Below are 16,879 nucleotides of genomic sequence, written 5' to 3'. Positions count from 1 at the left end.
TTTGATCTACCTGCGCGAGTCTTTCTTTACCTCTAGGAACTGTGTGTTGATCTTGAACTCAGGAACAGGCCTGCTTTGCTCGGTGGCGGCCTGTCTGCGCTCCTCGATCCCCCTGAACAGGTGGTGGACGGCTCGGGGAATGATGCCGTGCTCATCGTCTCCGATGTTGACATCAAAGCCGGTTCCCATGGTGTATGTCTTACCAGAACCTGTCTGGATACAGGAGGACAGAACTTTAAATGTGCTTCTTTCATAAAACATTGTTTCCCTATTTATGCAACTGTAACAGAAAAAGCAAAAACGTCATCTTATGACTTCAGTTGATCAAGCCTCCTTCACATTTGTGGGTGGAAAGGGGTGAAGAAGGGTGATTTCCATGGTGACCAAAAGAAGACTGCAACTTTGGGTTTAAATTAATGTGTCACTCTGCTTCTGCCTGCTAACACCCCCAAAATAAAAAGACCCAGGCAGGAGGAGCGCCTGTCTTTACACAAAGAGATGTGGGGGTTTTTGTAAGCAAGTGTGCAAATGAGAATAAAATTTATCTGTTTTCTTCTCCAAGACCACACCTGTGTAGTTTCTTTGTGTGAATGTTTGCTTCCCAACGCACACAGTCAGGAGCTCTCTGATGGCAACACTAGAGGGACTCAGCATCAATGTAAAGAGAGAATAATGAACAAAAATAATAGGAAGGCAATACTGACATGATTTAATTAATTCAAATTAAGTTCAGTTCACTTTGCAGGGATAAGGCATGAATGCAGTTCCATTTCAAATGGTACTGCTTATGGATTGTATAGAGAATTTCCAGTTCGGCTTGTCCCTGGATAGGCTGGTAAAAGTTAAATGTCTCCTTCGCTATAGACTTCCGATATTAATTTCATTTCAAAATAACATACTTTTCTAAACTCAAATTTCCAGATTTCTCAGTCAGTTTTTAGCACAATTGAAAAATGCAAATATTAAACTGCACCATTAGTTTTTAGTGTGTTTTACAGTTTGCCTTTGCTTTTTTTTCTGCAGTTCTTTGTACAGTGCTTTGTTCAATAGCTTATGTGCTTATGTGGATCACGGGGGAGCTGGGGCCTATCTCCAGCAGTCTACAAGCGAGACAGGGTACACCCTGGACAGGTCGCCAATCCATCTCAGGGCAAGCCTTAAATATAGCACAAGCAAATTTCCAGACTTCCTAGCTCTTTTTTAAACGGAAAATACAAAAGGTCACTATGAACTAAAGGCAGACTTTTCTACAGCGGGTAGCCTTTCAATGAGGACACAAGGATGAAAGTACAAAAGGAAGGGAAGAAGGATACAAAGGACACAAGAAAGAAAGAACATATAGAGAGAGATAGAGATAGAGATAGAGATAGATAGATAGATAGATAGATAGATAGATAGATAGATAGATAGATAGATAGATAGATAGATAGATAGATAGATAGATAGATAGATAGATAGATAGATAGATAGATAGATAGATAGATAGATAGATAGATAGATAGATAGATAGATAGATAGATAGATAGATAGATAGATAGATAGATAGATAGATAGATAGATAGATAGATAGATAGATAGATAGATAGATAGATAGATAGATAGATAGATAGATAGATAGATAGATAGATAGATAGACAGATGTTCATCTTTAATAAACAGCATGTCTACCTGGAAAGCGTATGTTCAGATATTTATTATAAGACCATGGAACAGAGAGAAAGGTCTGAAAATACAAATACTTTTTCCTTGCTGATCAAGCCCTATAATCAAATTCCATAGACTATGTAGGAACCCTACTAATGATAATATAAACCCATAAAATAAACAAATGTAGGAAGAAAAGACCAATGAAAATACAAGGAGATAAAATATATGTTCCCTTAACTGATCTATGCCAGTTAAAGATTACTCCTTGTTTGAGCCAATTCAGAATCAAATATTGCCTAAAATCAGCCACATATTTATTATTTTAGGCAAACCACTTTAAATCTGAGGACTTTAAAACTAATAAGTCTTACTGGTTTAGCCTCCCATTGCTGTAGCTCCACTAAAGCTAGCTTTTACTATTTACCTCTTCAACAAGGCCATTAATACATAAAAAATATACATTAGAATAAGAGAAATGTACAAAATGATAAATGATTAATAAATTATACTTTTTCTGTGAAACACCAAGTTAAGCAATAGACAGGAATGGTCCGATTTGATATAATCTAGTAGTGATGCAGGGCACAATGGGATCAAATTGTGGACATGCATGAAGCTCTGCAGCTGTACTTGGAACTCTTTGGTTGAGTTCAGAGAAATAAACTAAATGTTTCTTTAACAACTCATAAACTGTACCACTCCAATGCTTTTGTAAGCCTCCATTCGACTAAAGGAATACAGAAAAAGAAAAGACAAAGAAAAATTGGGATATTGTGCTTCAGTCTAAGCTGAGAGATGCCACTGCTGCAGCAGCGTCAGGAGCTGAAGACATTTGAGTTATTGATCCTCTTGAGAAATCACAGAGCTGTCCAGGGACAAGTTAGTGCAGCAGCTGTTTAATGTCTTCAGGATATGTTTTTACTTCAGGGTTTACTTCTGTGCTCTGCAATGTAATAAGGTTTAGGCTCACTTTGCTTTGATTGTGTAATAAACTCCTTTCTCCATCTCTCCCTCTCAAGCTAGCCAATATGAAGCTGTGGTGTTAAGAGCAAGTTAGAACATGTCAGCTGCTCAGACAGAAGTGGTGAGGCATAAAATCAGCTTCATGTCCTACACTGCCAAAAATCTGTGGATTCTTGAAGCAGATCCATTACCTTGAGCGATACAAATGCAAGAAATCCTTAGACGGTGATGCATGAGTGTGTGCATGTTTTATTCACATTAAAATGTGCACAGGCATGCCCACCCAAGAGATGGAAGTTGACCAACCTGTCCATATGCAAAGATGGTGGCGTTGTAGCCTTCAAAGCAACCCTCGATGAGTTTCTCTGTGCAGTGGGTGTAGATGGTACCCTGCTGAGTGTTCATGTCGAAGACATGGTCAAAGGTGAAGGCCTTGTCCTTACCAAGGATCACTTGTGGTTCTCCGGGCATCACATACGTACAGATGTGACAGCCCTCAATTTTTTCCTTAGCCAGCTGAGGACGGATCCTAGAAAAGAAAGAGGTACAGAGATATTTTAACAATACAAGTAACTGATAAGAGCTTAAAGTCACAAATGCTATACTATTGCCCTACAAATTTCCTTTTAGCATGATATACAAAATTTATTTTTAATTTACACTTCAAAATAAGGTAAAGCTTTAAATGGTACATTGTGTTAAACTGTTTTTTAATCTGTTTTTTCTTCAACTGCTGACCAAATATTTTGGAAATTGTAGTAGTGTTGTATAAAGCATAAACCACACAACTGCTATGGTTATGGCACAAGTTCTCCTGATTTACTCACTCATTCAGCTACAGCAGGATGTTGCTCCTGATTTATAAAAAGGAAGGCAATATAAAACAATACTTTTGTTTTATATGTGTCCCATCTTTGTTGAAAAAAGGTTTAAGAACAAGTGTGAACTGAGCTGGTTGCTAACACTGGTGTGCTGACCTGCTCATAATGTAATGTGGGTCAACGTTTAACGTGTTAGCATGCTAACAATTTCACTCTAGTACTTAACACTAGTCTTTCCTGAAATTAGTGATAAATAAACCAGTTAAAGGTTTTTGTGTATCACTAGCACTTATAAAATGAAGCCCAACCAGGAGCCTATTACGTATTAATTTTTAAACCGCACTTCAACGTGTTGCACGCTAACTATTTCTAATTAGCAGTAAACACAAGATATGTTGTTTCTAGTTTTTCAGAAAATTAGCGATGAACTAACGAAATATTTCAGTGCATCAATGGTGTCAATAATGTCCAAAAACTGCTTTAACATTTTTAGTAACACTGTCAAGGCATTGTCCATGCTAATAACAAGGCAAATTTAAGACTTTTTTCAAAGAATAAAAGCTGAGTAAAGAAGTTGTAAAACCCAGAACAACATGACTGACTATTGTGGGAGTGAAAATAAAAGTGAACCTATTTTCAAGAGGGGAGAACATTTCATTGAGAAAGAGAGATGAGGGCTGCTACTGTTTGATGTGTGTGTTTATACATGTGGAAAACCCTGCAGTGCCAGCACACTCCCATACACAGAGCTCTCAGTGTACTGAGGGAGTGAGAGAAGTGAGCTCTGAGCAAACAGTCCCACCCTGGATTTCATCAATTACTCTATTTGCTTTCATTCACATAAAATAAAAACTTTGTTATTATATCAAATCCTCATTCAGTTTTCATGACTAACATATAGTTTTCCAGAAGAAAACATATCTGGATATGTTTTAAGAAATGAAATGATGGAAAATTGATTTATAAAATAAAAACAAGTCTGAAACACAATTCTTGTATTAAGATATTAGGTAGAAGTGAAAAAGGTTTCAGGTTCTTAATCGTGTTTTCTTGGCTATATCCAAACCCAAATAAATAAAGAAAGAATGGATAATATACTCAAAGCACAAGCAGACACCTGAGAACATCAGTTAAATGACTGCTATTGTGCCTTACAGCTGGCAGGCATTAATGGTGTGTGTCCCTGTGTGTGCGCGCATGTCTTTCTAACCTTGTGAGGATCAACTCCTGACAGAACACCACAATTGTGTGGACATTTTTCCTGGGTCATACAAGGAAAAATCGGTTATGTAGGCTAATTGTTAGGTTCAGAACTACGGTAAAAACTGAGTTTAGGTTAGGTTTAGGGATGTACAGGTAATGGTTAGGTTTAGGTTTGGATTAGTGTCAGGGTTAGACTATATAAATAAATGGAAAATGAATGAAAGACAATGCAAAGTCCCTGTAATGATAGAAAAAAACCAAACTGTGGGTATGTCTGTGTGTGTGAGAGAGAGAGAATGAGAACGCGGTAGTAGGACCGATGATGCATTGCTTTGTATTCTATGTGCAGTACTTGTGTGTATTTACATTAAAAGAAGACTCACATTCATCCCACTGGGAGACTTTGGAAGTAATGAAAAGCATTAAACTCTCCCTCTCTTATTCTGAGGGACTGTGGGTGTTTGTGCCAGAAAGAGAGAATATGAGCATGAACACAAAAGCAAAGAATAAAAGCAATGAACCACAGAGGGATCATTGTGAGTGTGTGATTTCATAAAATATCTCTTCAAAAACTTGGATTAAAGTTCTAATGACAACAGGAAATGCATAAGTGACAACACTACTGTTTATTTTTTATTTAAATCAGTGTTTTGGGTTTTAATTTTTTGCAATTAAACAATATTCTAAGTTAGGGGTGTAAGGATACATTCATCTTAAGAGAATGCAAAATACACAACTAGATTTAAACAATTTTAAAGAGAATGTTCATAAATTTAGAAAAATCTTAGATCAGTGTATATACTTATACATACCGGTAAATATATTCATACAAATTCTGCTTTTGATGCTTGTCTAAATTAAAGAGGTCTGAATGCTAAAAAAAGCACCAAACATGCTTTTGCCTTCTAGCCTGTACAGTATAACTCAGCAGCACTGACAAACTAGGTTTAAAAATAGCTTCTTAAAAAAAACCTTTTAACGCCTGCTTAATGCGGATTTCATGCTTGATTAGACCCAGTCATGTTATATGTACTAACTGTTGATAACTAATTTATTTTTATTTGTAAAAAAGAATTGCATAATTAATGTTGCCACTCCCAATGTGCAATAAATATTTGTGGTTTAGCTGTGGTAGACTCTGTAGAGAAAAAAGTTCAGTTGTTTTAACTCCAACACCTAAGATCACAGGCCAACAAAAGAGCTCATAAAGCCACATTGTTCCCAGTGAAATTGAAAGAAGTGTTGCAGCCATAGGGCTCAGTTGATCTGAGTTGTCTGTGATTTAGTAGGGTGATTTAACGTATTACAGGATTGAATGTACGATGATCCCTTTAGGCCACGTTCCCAAAACTTAACAGAGAACTTGAATCCATAATAATAATAGAGCTACTCATGGCTGCTTGCAGTGACAGCAATAAATCAAATGTTTATTATTTAATCTGAGTGTGTACTGAAACCATAGCAACACAATAGTTTTTTGTTTTTTTTTACTTTTATAATATGGATGTATCAAAGGAAAACAAAGGAACACAGATTATACTAACCTAAATACAAGCCGGGTCTATCCGGTTGTTTTCATGATAACACAGATAAAAACAGACAGAATTAGGACTCTGTGCCTCATCCAGTGAACATAGGCTAAATCAGGTGCTGCACTGCTGAGGTGCATCAAATGTGCAAATGCAAAAAAGGCTGAATTAGGACTCTGTGCCTCATCTAGTGAACATAGGCTAAATCAGGTGCTGCACTGCTGAGGTGCATCAAATGTGCAAATGCAAAAAAGGCTGAAGCTGTATGTAAACCTTGACTTATTTTCATAATTGTTAATCAGCATAATTTAGCAAAAATAAATACCCACCAAGATTTTTATTTATTTATACACAACCTTAAAGCACAGGGGTAAGAAATGAAGGTGTCGACTGGCTGGAGCACATGGGTCAGCATGTTGATGATGATGCGAACAAAATAAAATACTAATCAACCCTGAACTAATTCCTTGACCCGAGATTCTGGCATCAGAACCACATTAGAATTAGATTAGAATAAAACGTTCTATGGTCAAACCTGGACTGAATTAATCGACACTGATAACAGAATATTTACAACACAGTTTGTGATCTACGGAACCTGTCCTCTGTTTCTAAAAAGCTAAAAGGGGGAGATTCTTGGTTTCCCCCCAAAAAATTATTCAAATCTTTTTCTCGTCTCACGAGTTGTATCAAGCCTTCCAACCCCAGTACCTGAGAAACTAAACTCATTATCAGGTAAATGGGTCAAGAATAGAGCAGAACAGACAGAAACCAATAAAAAACCCAACCCACAGACCATAATATCTAGAGATTGCCTGAAGAATCTCTTTAAGGACACTTGCTTGCATAACAACATGCACATATAAGAAAATGCACATGCTTCTCTTAGCCAGCAGGTGCTTGTGTATATTTTTATGGTTGTGGACCGGACTACCTACTATAATGCGTTTTTGGAGACTAAAGCCTGCTGGCTGACTTGAGCAAGAAGAAGAGGGACATAAGTAAAGAGACTGAAAGGAGATCTTAAGTGCTGTAACTGACCACAATCCAGTGGGAGTGCATCTCAGTAACAGCCTCTATTGTCCTGCTGCTGGCCTTGACATCAAGGACCTGTTCAGCGCATCACTCAAGATAAATTAAGTTGTTTATAGCAGAGTTTCAAACAGGGCCACTGTGTTAAATGCAGCATAGCCTAGTGTGGATGAATCTGTCCTCAGAATTATGGACAGGCAAATAAAAACATCTCAACATTTTTTAAGATAACATGAGTGTTTCACTGTCACTCAAGAAGACTCTGAGCTCTGAAGCTGATCTAGAAACGGCAGTCCCAGAGGGACTCTGGGAATGACGCAAAATGGAGTGGAAAAGCAGTAAAAAGAGTGAGGTTTAAATCCGCTGATGCCGTCTTTTAGTTTCCTTTGGCGTGGTCACTGACTGCTGTCCTTTCACCAAGCACACCCACAGCTTTGACAGGACCCATTCCATTGTCAGAGACTGTTTCTTTGGTCAAAGGTCACTTAGCAGGAAGGAGAGAGAGGTGGAGGAGCAGGCAGAGGGAGGTGGATAATGCCCGGATTGGCAGCGACAAAGGACACATAAGGACGCATACATACTCAAATACATTGGTGGCCTCCAGCACTGATGGAAGCTTCATGGAAAACATTTCTTCGACAAGGGCAGTGTGACCGAATCATCACTCGTTTGTAAAAAGGACTCAAGGTGAAAATTATGAAAATATTTAGAAAGACAGAGATAGCAGCATAGCTACGATATAGGTATGCAAGGCTCACTCAGATATTAACAAAACAATATTTAAAACATTATGTATTTCTAAAGTCTACTACAAACTCCAAATTTTCTAATTATAACTAGAATCCATAATAAATTAACCTTTGTTATTGAATGTCTCTGAGAGTGAGATATCACATGGCATCAGCTGGCAGCTGGCTTGCAGCCTGCTTTGCTTTTGTGTCTCAGTTCACTTGACTTCCTTCATGAATATTTAGGATGAGTATGCCTAGATGAACAGCAGATTATACATGTGTGCACAGAACATACATACATACACAGTTTTTATGTCAGAGCCCAAAGGTTTTTACTCTCAGACGTGATGTAAAAAGGTCAAAAGAAGAGGGACTTGTTCCAGATGGACAGAGGAGCCAATAAGAGCTGGAAAATGGATAATGCTTATTTGTTAAGTCATACAATGTAGAGTTGTTGGCTTTTGGTGTGTATCTAGAGTATTTGGGGTGTACTTATGCAGACTTTTATGTAGAGTTTTCCATTTGGTGTTCCTTTTTATTTGATATGACACTTGAAAAATATCATAAATATTGAAACCTTTATACCACGACTTTACATTTAGTCTCTTTTGAGAAATAGATTTATGATTTATTGTCCCACAGTGGGGACATTCAGGTCTACCAGCAGCAAAAAGAACGGCAAATGGAAACATGCCGATACACACAAAGGTAATTTATTTATATATATATACAACAATAAGAGACTGTACAGTAAGGGAAAATGTATAGCATAGTAAAAAAAATATATATATATATATAAAAAAAAGCATACTCCGATTAAAAGAAATTTTAAAAATGAAAAAATTGAAAAAAAAAAAAACAGGAGGGAACTAAACACTTATTGAGTTAGTTGGGAGCAGTGATGGTCTAACAACTACTGGGAGGAAGGATCTGCGATAACACTCCTTTGTGCACCTAGGATGCAGCAGTCTGAAACAAACGTATGTTTCTGTTCCAGTTTAAAATCTCATCTTCAAAACAAACTTTACTTTTTCCTGACCACAAATGTTTAAACGTTTGCTTTGGCGACTTAATGGACCTTTTATAGCAGTCGTTTTAAACCTAGCCATGTGATGATACAACCAGCTAGTGAAACAAGATGATACTACTAAAAACTAAGAATCCTAATTTCTGTTTTCACAAATCATAAAATGTGCTTGACATTAGTGTGGAATATTCCAGTCAATGTTTAACTAGTCCATTTGTTGCAATTTGCATGCTTGTCTCATTTTAAGGTGCTCCTGCTGTCAAAATGGCCCAACTTTTGTTTTCACGAATAGATTGATTTAATAACTCTAAAAATGTTTTTGATGTTTTGTGTACGTTTGGTCATTAAACAAAAGTCTGACATTTTTTCAGAACTATTACATTGGTTCTGAAAAATGCAAAAGAACAAAAAATATAACACACATACAGAAACAGCGAAACAGCCCTTAAGGTTGGAATGGGGTTCAGGATCAACATTGCATAATAATGGCTCCCTGCGGTCAAGGTGGTCAGGTGGAGTACTACGACCGAATTAACTGAAAATGCCACCAGCATACATACAAAGGCAGACATGGAGTAATGAGAACCAAAATACTGTTGTCAGGACACAAGAGGAGGTGCATCAGTATATGAATGAGTCACAACAGGAAAACAAGCTGTCAACTTGCTGAGCTGCTGATACAGGCTGGGGGACTGCAGCCTTAGCACACATTGGTATGAAGAGTAATTTCTTGTAACTTTGTTTATTCGAGATGAGATTACCATTTTGTTTGTGTCAGGCAGAAAAATAATAATTTTGTAGTGGCTTTAGTATAATTTGAATTAATTAATTTGCCAACACATGCCTCCCTAAACAAACATCATGGGGTCTCTCGGAAGACCAATAACATTGGTGACATTTTAGCAGTCTGTTAAAAACAGACTCTTTCTGATGGACGACGGAGGTTCCCTCTCTTTCATGCCGTAATGGCAAAGGAGCAAATGTGAAATACCCCATTGACAACAAGGGCTTATATTTGCACGGACAGCAAAAGGCTCTGATTACGGAGTCTGAGTGAATACAAACATACACTCTAGACTGGTTGCAGGTCTATCACAGGCCAGCACAGATACACACAGGACAGACATAATAGCACTGACAGGTGATGGTGGAATATTTAGGAGTGAGGAAATTTCACCACTGGGTTTGTTGCATGTTTGTAAAAACAGTCTTCATGCCTAGGTTCTTGATTTTATACACCAGTGGCCATGGTAGTGATTGGAAGACCTGATATCAATTATTTGGATGGTGAGCGAATACTTTTGGCAATATTTTCTTCTTTGAAAAGTAACCACAAAATGTGAAACTTCTGATATTAAAGCCGAGTTTTGAAAAGATTGACAAACTAATAGATCACTGTGCCACTTCTCACAGGAAAAGGTTTCGTGATGAATTTCTTCTCAGACAAGCCATTAACATTTTCTGTTGCAGTTCAAAGGACTGGGCATAAATAGTCCACAGATTTATTGTTCTATATCAAAGTAGATACGGTCTACTCAAGGGAAAGCCCAGTAATTGCTGAGTGTAGTACTGAGGCCTTGACTAGAAATTTTAGAAAAACCTACATGACAGTGCGGTAGGCAGCAAAAAAATTTCAATATCACATCATTTTTCCACTGACAAATCAACATTTGGGGCCTTTCCTTCTGTTTACACTGCAGTCTTTCTTTCTTGTTTTGTCTTTTACCACACCCAAAAAAAAGATGATAGAGGAGTAATTCATCACCGTGGTCCTGTTGTGATGGTGGATTAGGGAACTTGTTAAAAGACAGTGTTAGATCTACAGGTTGAGGCAGGTATACACTGACAACCTGCTGGCTAAAGCTGACAGTCCCCATATACCAGAGGCTGAGAAGATCAGATTTACTACAGCTGTAAAGGTTTAGAATAATTAGAATGTGTCCATGGCGATTAGCAGTAGTGAAAACACCAACATGGAGGTAGGGTTCGGGACATAGAAAGGAATGAGCAGAGTGATTTATTAGGGGATGAAAAGCGTGGCTCCCAGTCATTAGCACTGAATGTAAAAGGTACTGTAGTAATTTGAGGGTGACACGTTCCGTTTAAGGTCTTACAAATTTAAGGAAAACATGTTATTGTATTTGCTTTGACTTATAAGTTTTAGTTTTTTGTTATGACACCAACCTGTTTAGGTGGTCTTTGTGTTCATTTAACCATTAGGCTGAAGAAAAAACATACGTGAATAATCGAAATACATTTGAAAGCATCATTACACATGTATCAGTACATCTGTTGAAAGATATCATCAGTGTGTCTTAACAGTCTTCTGTGTAAAGATGCAGATTACAACCATACCCAACACCAGCTCGGATCAGTAGTAGCTATAAAGCAATAAAGAAAAAACACTTAAAGTTTATGCATGTTTGTTTTTTTGGATCTCATCAGAAATCAGTTTAAAAAATTTTGTTTTTTTATTATTTAAAGAGAAATCCAAGTGTCTTTCTTTTTTGTGTTAAAAAAGATGAGTGGAAATTTTAAATTGGTTTGATTTTATTTTCATATTTACAAAAACATTATATCAAAATCACCGGAAAAGAGAAGCAAAACATTTGAACTCATTTTAATATTTCATCACAGGCTTTCGGCGACCATAGTATACGAAATCAGTAGGAGGCACTGTTTCTGCTGTAGCCAGATACCTCAAAGGTAGTTTTTTTCCCATCCCCAATAGATCAACTAGAACATATAAAATTAACATATATGTAAAAATCTGACAAGTTTGCTTGAGAAACTATATTGTAACCTTATTGCATATGAGCCTCATATCGGAAACCCTCACTCCTAGCACATATAGGAAATGATGTCACGGGTTGAAGCACTTATTTTGCTTGTAATGTAATGTAAAATCACAGCGAGGGTTTAGCAGATGCTGACGCACATAGCCGGCAGAACAGTGCGAAGAAAGATTCATGGCATGAGTTTCCATGGTTGAGCAGCTGCACCCAAGCCTTACATCACCAAGTGCAATGCAAAGGGGTCAAATACAGTGGTGTAAAGCCACCACTGCTATGTGCTCTCTGAAGTGACGAATCATGCCTCTCTGTCTGGCAGTGCAATGGATGAGTCTGGGTTTGGCAGTTGCCAGGAGAACAGCATTTGCTTAAGTGCATTGTGTCTGGTGTAAAGTGTGACACAAGAAATCATGCTGTGGGACTGTTTTAGGGAGCTGGACTTAGCTCCTTTCTCCTAGTGAATGGAACTCCTCAATCTTCAGCATATCAAGACATTTTGGACATGTTCATGCTCCCAACTTTATGGGAACAGTTTGAGGAAGACTCCTCCCTCGACATAACTGACCTTCACAAAGTAATAATCTCAACCCAGTAGAACACCTTTGAGATGAATTAGAGTGGAGATTGTGTACCAGGCCTTCTCATCTAACATCAGTGTGTGACCTCACAAATGTGCTTCTGGATGAATGGTCAACAGTTCCCATAAACAAACTCATAAACCTTGTAAAAAGCCTTCCTAATAGACTTGTAGCTGTTAAAACTGCAAAGAAAGGGCAAACATCATAATTAAACTCTATCTATTTAGAATGGGATGTAACTTAAGCTAAATGTAAAAGCAGACGAGTGTATAGTTTTGTCATTTAAGTGTATTTCACCATTTGAAGTCATGGTAAAACAGCAGCTAGATAGATCTTTGCACTACCACAGGGTTAGGCCAGGGTAACATGAACTGGATTACCTTGTGTGCGTCTGGATGAGTGTGTGCGTGTGTGTGTGTGTTGAGGTGTGTAGCTCAGTGACAAAGCATTTTTAGACACTCCTGACCTCAGACGAGATCAGACTGACTTTAAGTCAGCAAATCGCCTTACGATTAAATGCTGAGTCACTACACAACAAATGTTATTACAGTGAGTTATTTGATCATTTAAGCAAATGCAGATGCTGTGATCTCATAAAAGATCTAATTTACATTAGCATACATGCCGTAATCTTATTGCCACTGACATTATGGAGACTGTATCTAGAAAGCAACAAACCCTTCCCTCAATGTATGCTACACTTGCTAACCAAGTGGAGGTTATAGATTGAAATGATCCTTTTATGTGAAAAGAGCAACAAATACAACTATTTGTCAGTCATAAATATTTAAACCAATATATGAACAAGACCCCTTAGCATTTTATATACATTGCACTGCAAAGGTATTTAAAGCTTTTCACATTGTGTCGTGTTACAACAAACTCCAATAGTATTTCATGCAGCAGACCAACACTAAGTAAAGAATAGTCAAGCAGAAAGAAAATGACATCGGGATTTTTTTTAGAAACCTAAAAATGTCCGGCTGTCCAGAGAAAAAGCCAAGAGGCTCGGAAACTCTGGAGAAGCTGCAGAGCTCAGGTGGAATAATCTATTGACAGGATAGCTATCCACAAACCTGGCCTTTATTGGAAAAGGAAAGACATTGTTGTAAGAAATCCAAAATAAATCCTGTCTACAGCTATACAGAAGTCATAAAGGGGACACAGCTAATACCTGGTTCACACGCCAGCATTTTTATGCTGATTTTTGACCAATCTTCCCCTTCAGAGAGGCCCTAATCATAGTGATGTCTCTTAAAATAATCTTATGAGATATTCCTGCTGTCTGTGGCGTGTTACAAGAAATCTTGACTGTTCAGAAGGACGTCAGGACCGCACCAACCTCAAATCGGGGATATTCAACATGTTGGATTGTCTTGACCCGATATTCTACCGTGTGGGCTGTTCCCCCGAGGAAAAACAAGCACGCCTGTTGAATGTGAGGTGTGGCCAATCAGAAAGCGAGGTGATGGAAACACAGAGAATTACTCTGAAATCACGTTTGACCTCAAGAGGGAGTGTGAGATTTCCCGTCTGACATCTGAATGTACGTGAGTGAAATCTGTTCATGTGGGGTGCTTTCCGTGTAGCTGTAGATGACACACTGCTATTTTGAAAAGACGGCTGGGCAAGTCTATCATTTATCTATAAGGAAAGGTTTACAACACCCAGATGTTATTTTCTTTCCACTTGACAATTATGTCCTAGTTTTTGTTTATCTATAACATGAAATCCCGATAAAAGACATTCAAGATTGAGCTTGTAACAACACAAAATGTGACCAAAGAAAAACAGACATAAACCTGTTCAACAGCCTATTTTGTCATGCTGCTAGAAGCTTGTTTTGAGTCCACATCATACAAACTAAGACAGAGAGCAAAATGGATAAATGTATAATCTAGAGAGCTGGAAAATGGCTTTTGTTTTTGGAAGTTTTCCTACTTTTATGAAATCAGGTTGCTTATTATAGATTATTTATTATCTAAGACGGAGAGAGAGAGAGGCCGACTTGTAAACTGAGTTGGCTTAGCAAACACAGCTCTGGGTCAAAGTCTGAATGCAAAATAACGAGAAAAGGCAAGCGGGGTGGGGGGCAAGAAACATGAGATGGAGCAGCTTTTGTCCTCTCTTCCTCCCAGCTCACATGACATTACAGCTTGTGTTTCCAATACAAATGTGCATGTTTGCAGACAAACTCACCTTCTGTAATACCTTGTAATTTATTTATTTGTTTTACTTTTTATAGGTGGGATTTGGTTGAGCCAAACGGTCTGTCTGCCGGCAGTAACAGGCATATAAGGGGCAAAGTTCAGATCAGGGGAAACACACTGCCAATGGATCAAAACACGACCCTAACACTGTAAGAATGAACAATAGAAAAAGCCTGGAAACAAAGAAAGAGATCAAATAGATCCAGGGAATGAAAAGCAAACTCTCTTCTGAGTTGGAATGATCTATTTGATTGTATCAAAGACATGGTATGGCCTTCCATCCGCATATTATAATCTAATCTAATCACAAAGGAGGCCTAATCCCACCGGAACCTAAGATCTTCATTCATAAATCCATTCCACAGGACAGGAGTGAATAAGAATAGCTCCTATTAACATCTACTGGTATATTTTTGTTATGCAGCCCATAGATTACTTTTGACTTCTGGCGCAAAATAGCTGCAAAATAAAGGCACTTTGAAGGAAATACCAAAGGATTTGGAGATATAGGTTAGGGTGCAATGTTTACAGAGTGGGATGCTGAAGCAGGAATAGCATGTGCAGATCCTAGCAGGTGTGACAGAAGAGCATCTCTCCAGAGGAGGGTCCTCTGCATCCTTACCTCAGGGCAACCCGCACCGAGCTCTCATCCGCTCCGCTGCTCATGGCGTCGCCGGAACAGTCCACCTTAAAAATAGCTCGCTTTTCCTTTTCGTCCTTTCTCTATCCTCTTACAAGACGGCCGAGCGTCACCCTCCCCCCTCCTTTCACCAGAGCTCTTCGGTCTGCAGCCTCCGCCGCGGCCGCTCTCATTCAACCTGCCACAAGGCTCATTTTTATGCGGGTCTGCGGCTGAATATCTGCTCTAAACATCTGATCGCACCGAGGAGGAAGGGATCCGGCGCGGTCAGCCCTCCAGCGGCCTCCAGCCGCGCGCGTGTGCGAGTGTGGAAATGCAAGGAACCGCTTTGGCGTGTGAATCCACGGAGACTGAGGACGTAACAAGACTCCTCCTCCTGAGCTGTACCAATCCTGACAGAGCAAAACAACACACAATAATAATAATAATAATATATTGAAATTGCTACTACCTCTACTACTTAACAGTTCCACTGACATTGCTAGCAAAACACAGGTAGCAAACCAGCTAGCATACTAAACGAACACCACTGACCTGTGCAGGGCCCAAAGTGGGAAATTCAAATAAACAAGTCATTAAACAAATATTTATACATGCCAAAATTTCTGTTCAATTATAATTACTTTAAATAAATCATCATATCAGTGTTTCAGTGATTTATATAATAATGCATCATTAAATAAATCATTTATTTAATAATTTAACGGAAGTCACTAAATAACGTTTTTTATTATATATTAAAAGCATATAGCCTATAATTATTTAAGAATTTATGTAATTTTTCATCGTCCTGTGTTGCAGGATGGCGTGAACTTATTTTGTCTGTAAACCACTTAGCCTGCAGCGCTAAAACATTGTTATAGACAAGGTGATTGGTTTACGGTTAAACTATTGTAGAGATCAACCGTACTGTTAGGGTCTATCCAATGTTGAGTTCAATAATTAAATACTGAAATATTTATATATGATTTCAGTATAAAATGAATTCAAGTTTAAAATATTAAATATTCTTAGTTGTGAATTTTATAAATCATCCAAACATTTAAATAATTATATTTAATTTAATATTATTTTACACCTTATTTGTACAAATTAGTGACACGCTAATCTAAATATGGATATATTTCTAACTTGTTTAAAGAATTTACTACAGCTTTATCTAAACATTTTATTTTAAACCATTTATTTGTTTGATTATTGTATTTTGACGACTAAATGAAGTCATTAAAACCGGCTGTTGGGCTATGCTGCCCTCTAGTGATTTAATACTAATACGGCAATGTTGGGCAGGGTATGAAATTTCAGCTGTTTTGTTATAAAATCAATATTTCAGAGCTTTTATTTATCATATATGTCACTTTGTTGAGATGAGTTGGGCCGGATATAGTCAATTAGCTTAATAACAATACAGGCCTTTATTGTGCTTTGTGTAATATACATTTTGCACAAAAAGAAAGAAAATATTTGTTGTAAGATCTGTTCTTGGCTTTAAAATTTATACTAGAAGGTTGTTTGTTTTTTTCTCCTTATATGGTGCCATGTTTGTAAGAAAAATTAGTTTGCAAGTATTGCAGCAAAGTTGAGTATGTGGGTTATACCTGAGAAAAACTTGATAAATCATCTTTGCTGATGTCAAAAAGCTTATTCTGCTATTGGGTTACGTTTGCTGTCATATATAAGTTTGAGACTGGTAGCTTGGCAATTTA

General features: G+C 37.7%; 1 protein-coding gene across 1 annotated transcript in view; it reads right to left on the bottom strand.

Moving 5' to 3' along the window:
* LOC124883023 (kinesin-like protein KIF21A) overlaps positions 1 to 15,603 on the bottom strand; it is a 43,336-nt gene extending 27,733 nt beyond the window's left edge. The window contains exons 1-3 of the mRNA XM_047389838.1: positions 15,156 to 15,603; positions 2,917 to 3,139; positions 31 to 213 (exon numbers count right to left, since the gene is read on the bottom strand). Of these exons, the coding sequence (XP_047245794.1) occupies positions 31 to 213; positions 2,917 to 3,139; positions 15,156 to 15,199 (450 nt within the window). The 5' untranslated portion in view covers positions 15,200 to 15,603. The remainder of the gene's footprint in view (positions 1 to 30; positions 214 to 2,916; positions 3,140 to 15,155) is intronic.
* Positions 15,604 to 16,879: the final 1,276 nt, after the last annotated feature.

Source organism: Girardinichthys multiradiatus, chromosome 17 (genome assembly GCF_021462225.1).
Source record: "Girardinichthys multiradiatus isolate DD_20200921_A chromosome 17, DD_fGirMul_XY1, whole genome shotgun sequence".
NCBI lineage: Eukaryota > Metazoa > Chordata > Actinopteri > Cyprinodontiformes > Goodeidae > Girardinichthys > Girardinichthys multiradiatus.
The sequence above is the reverse complement of the archived record's forward strand: the minus strand, read 5'-3'. Positions and strand labels throughout refer to the sequence as shown.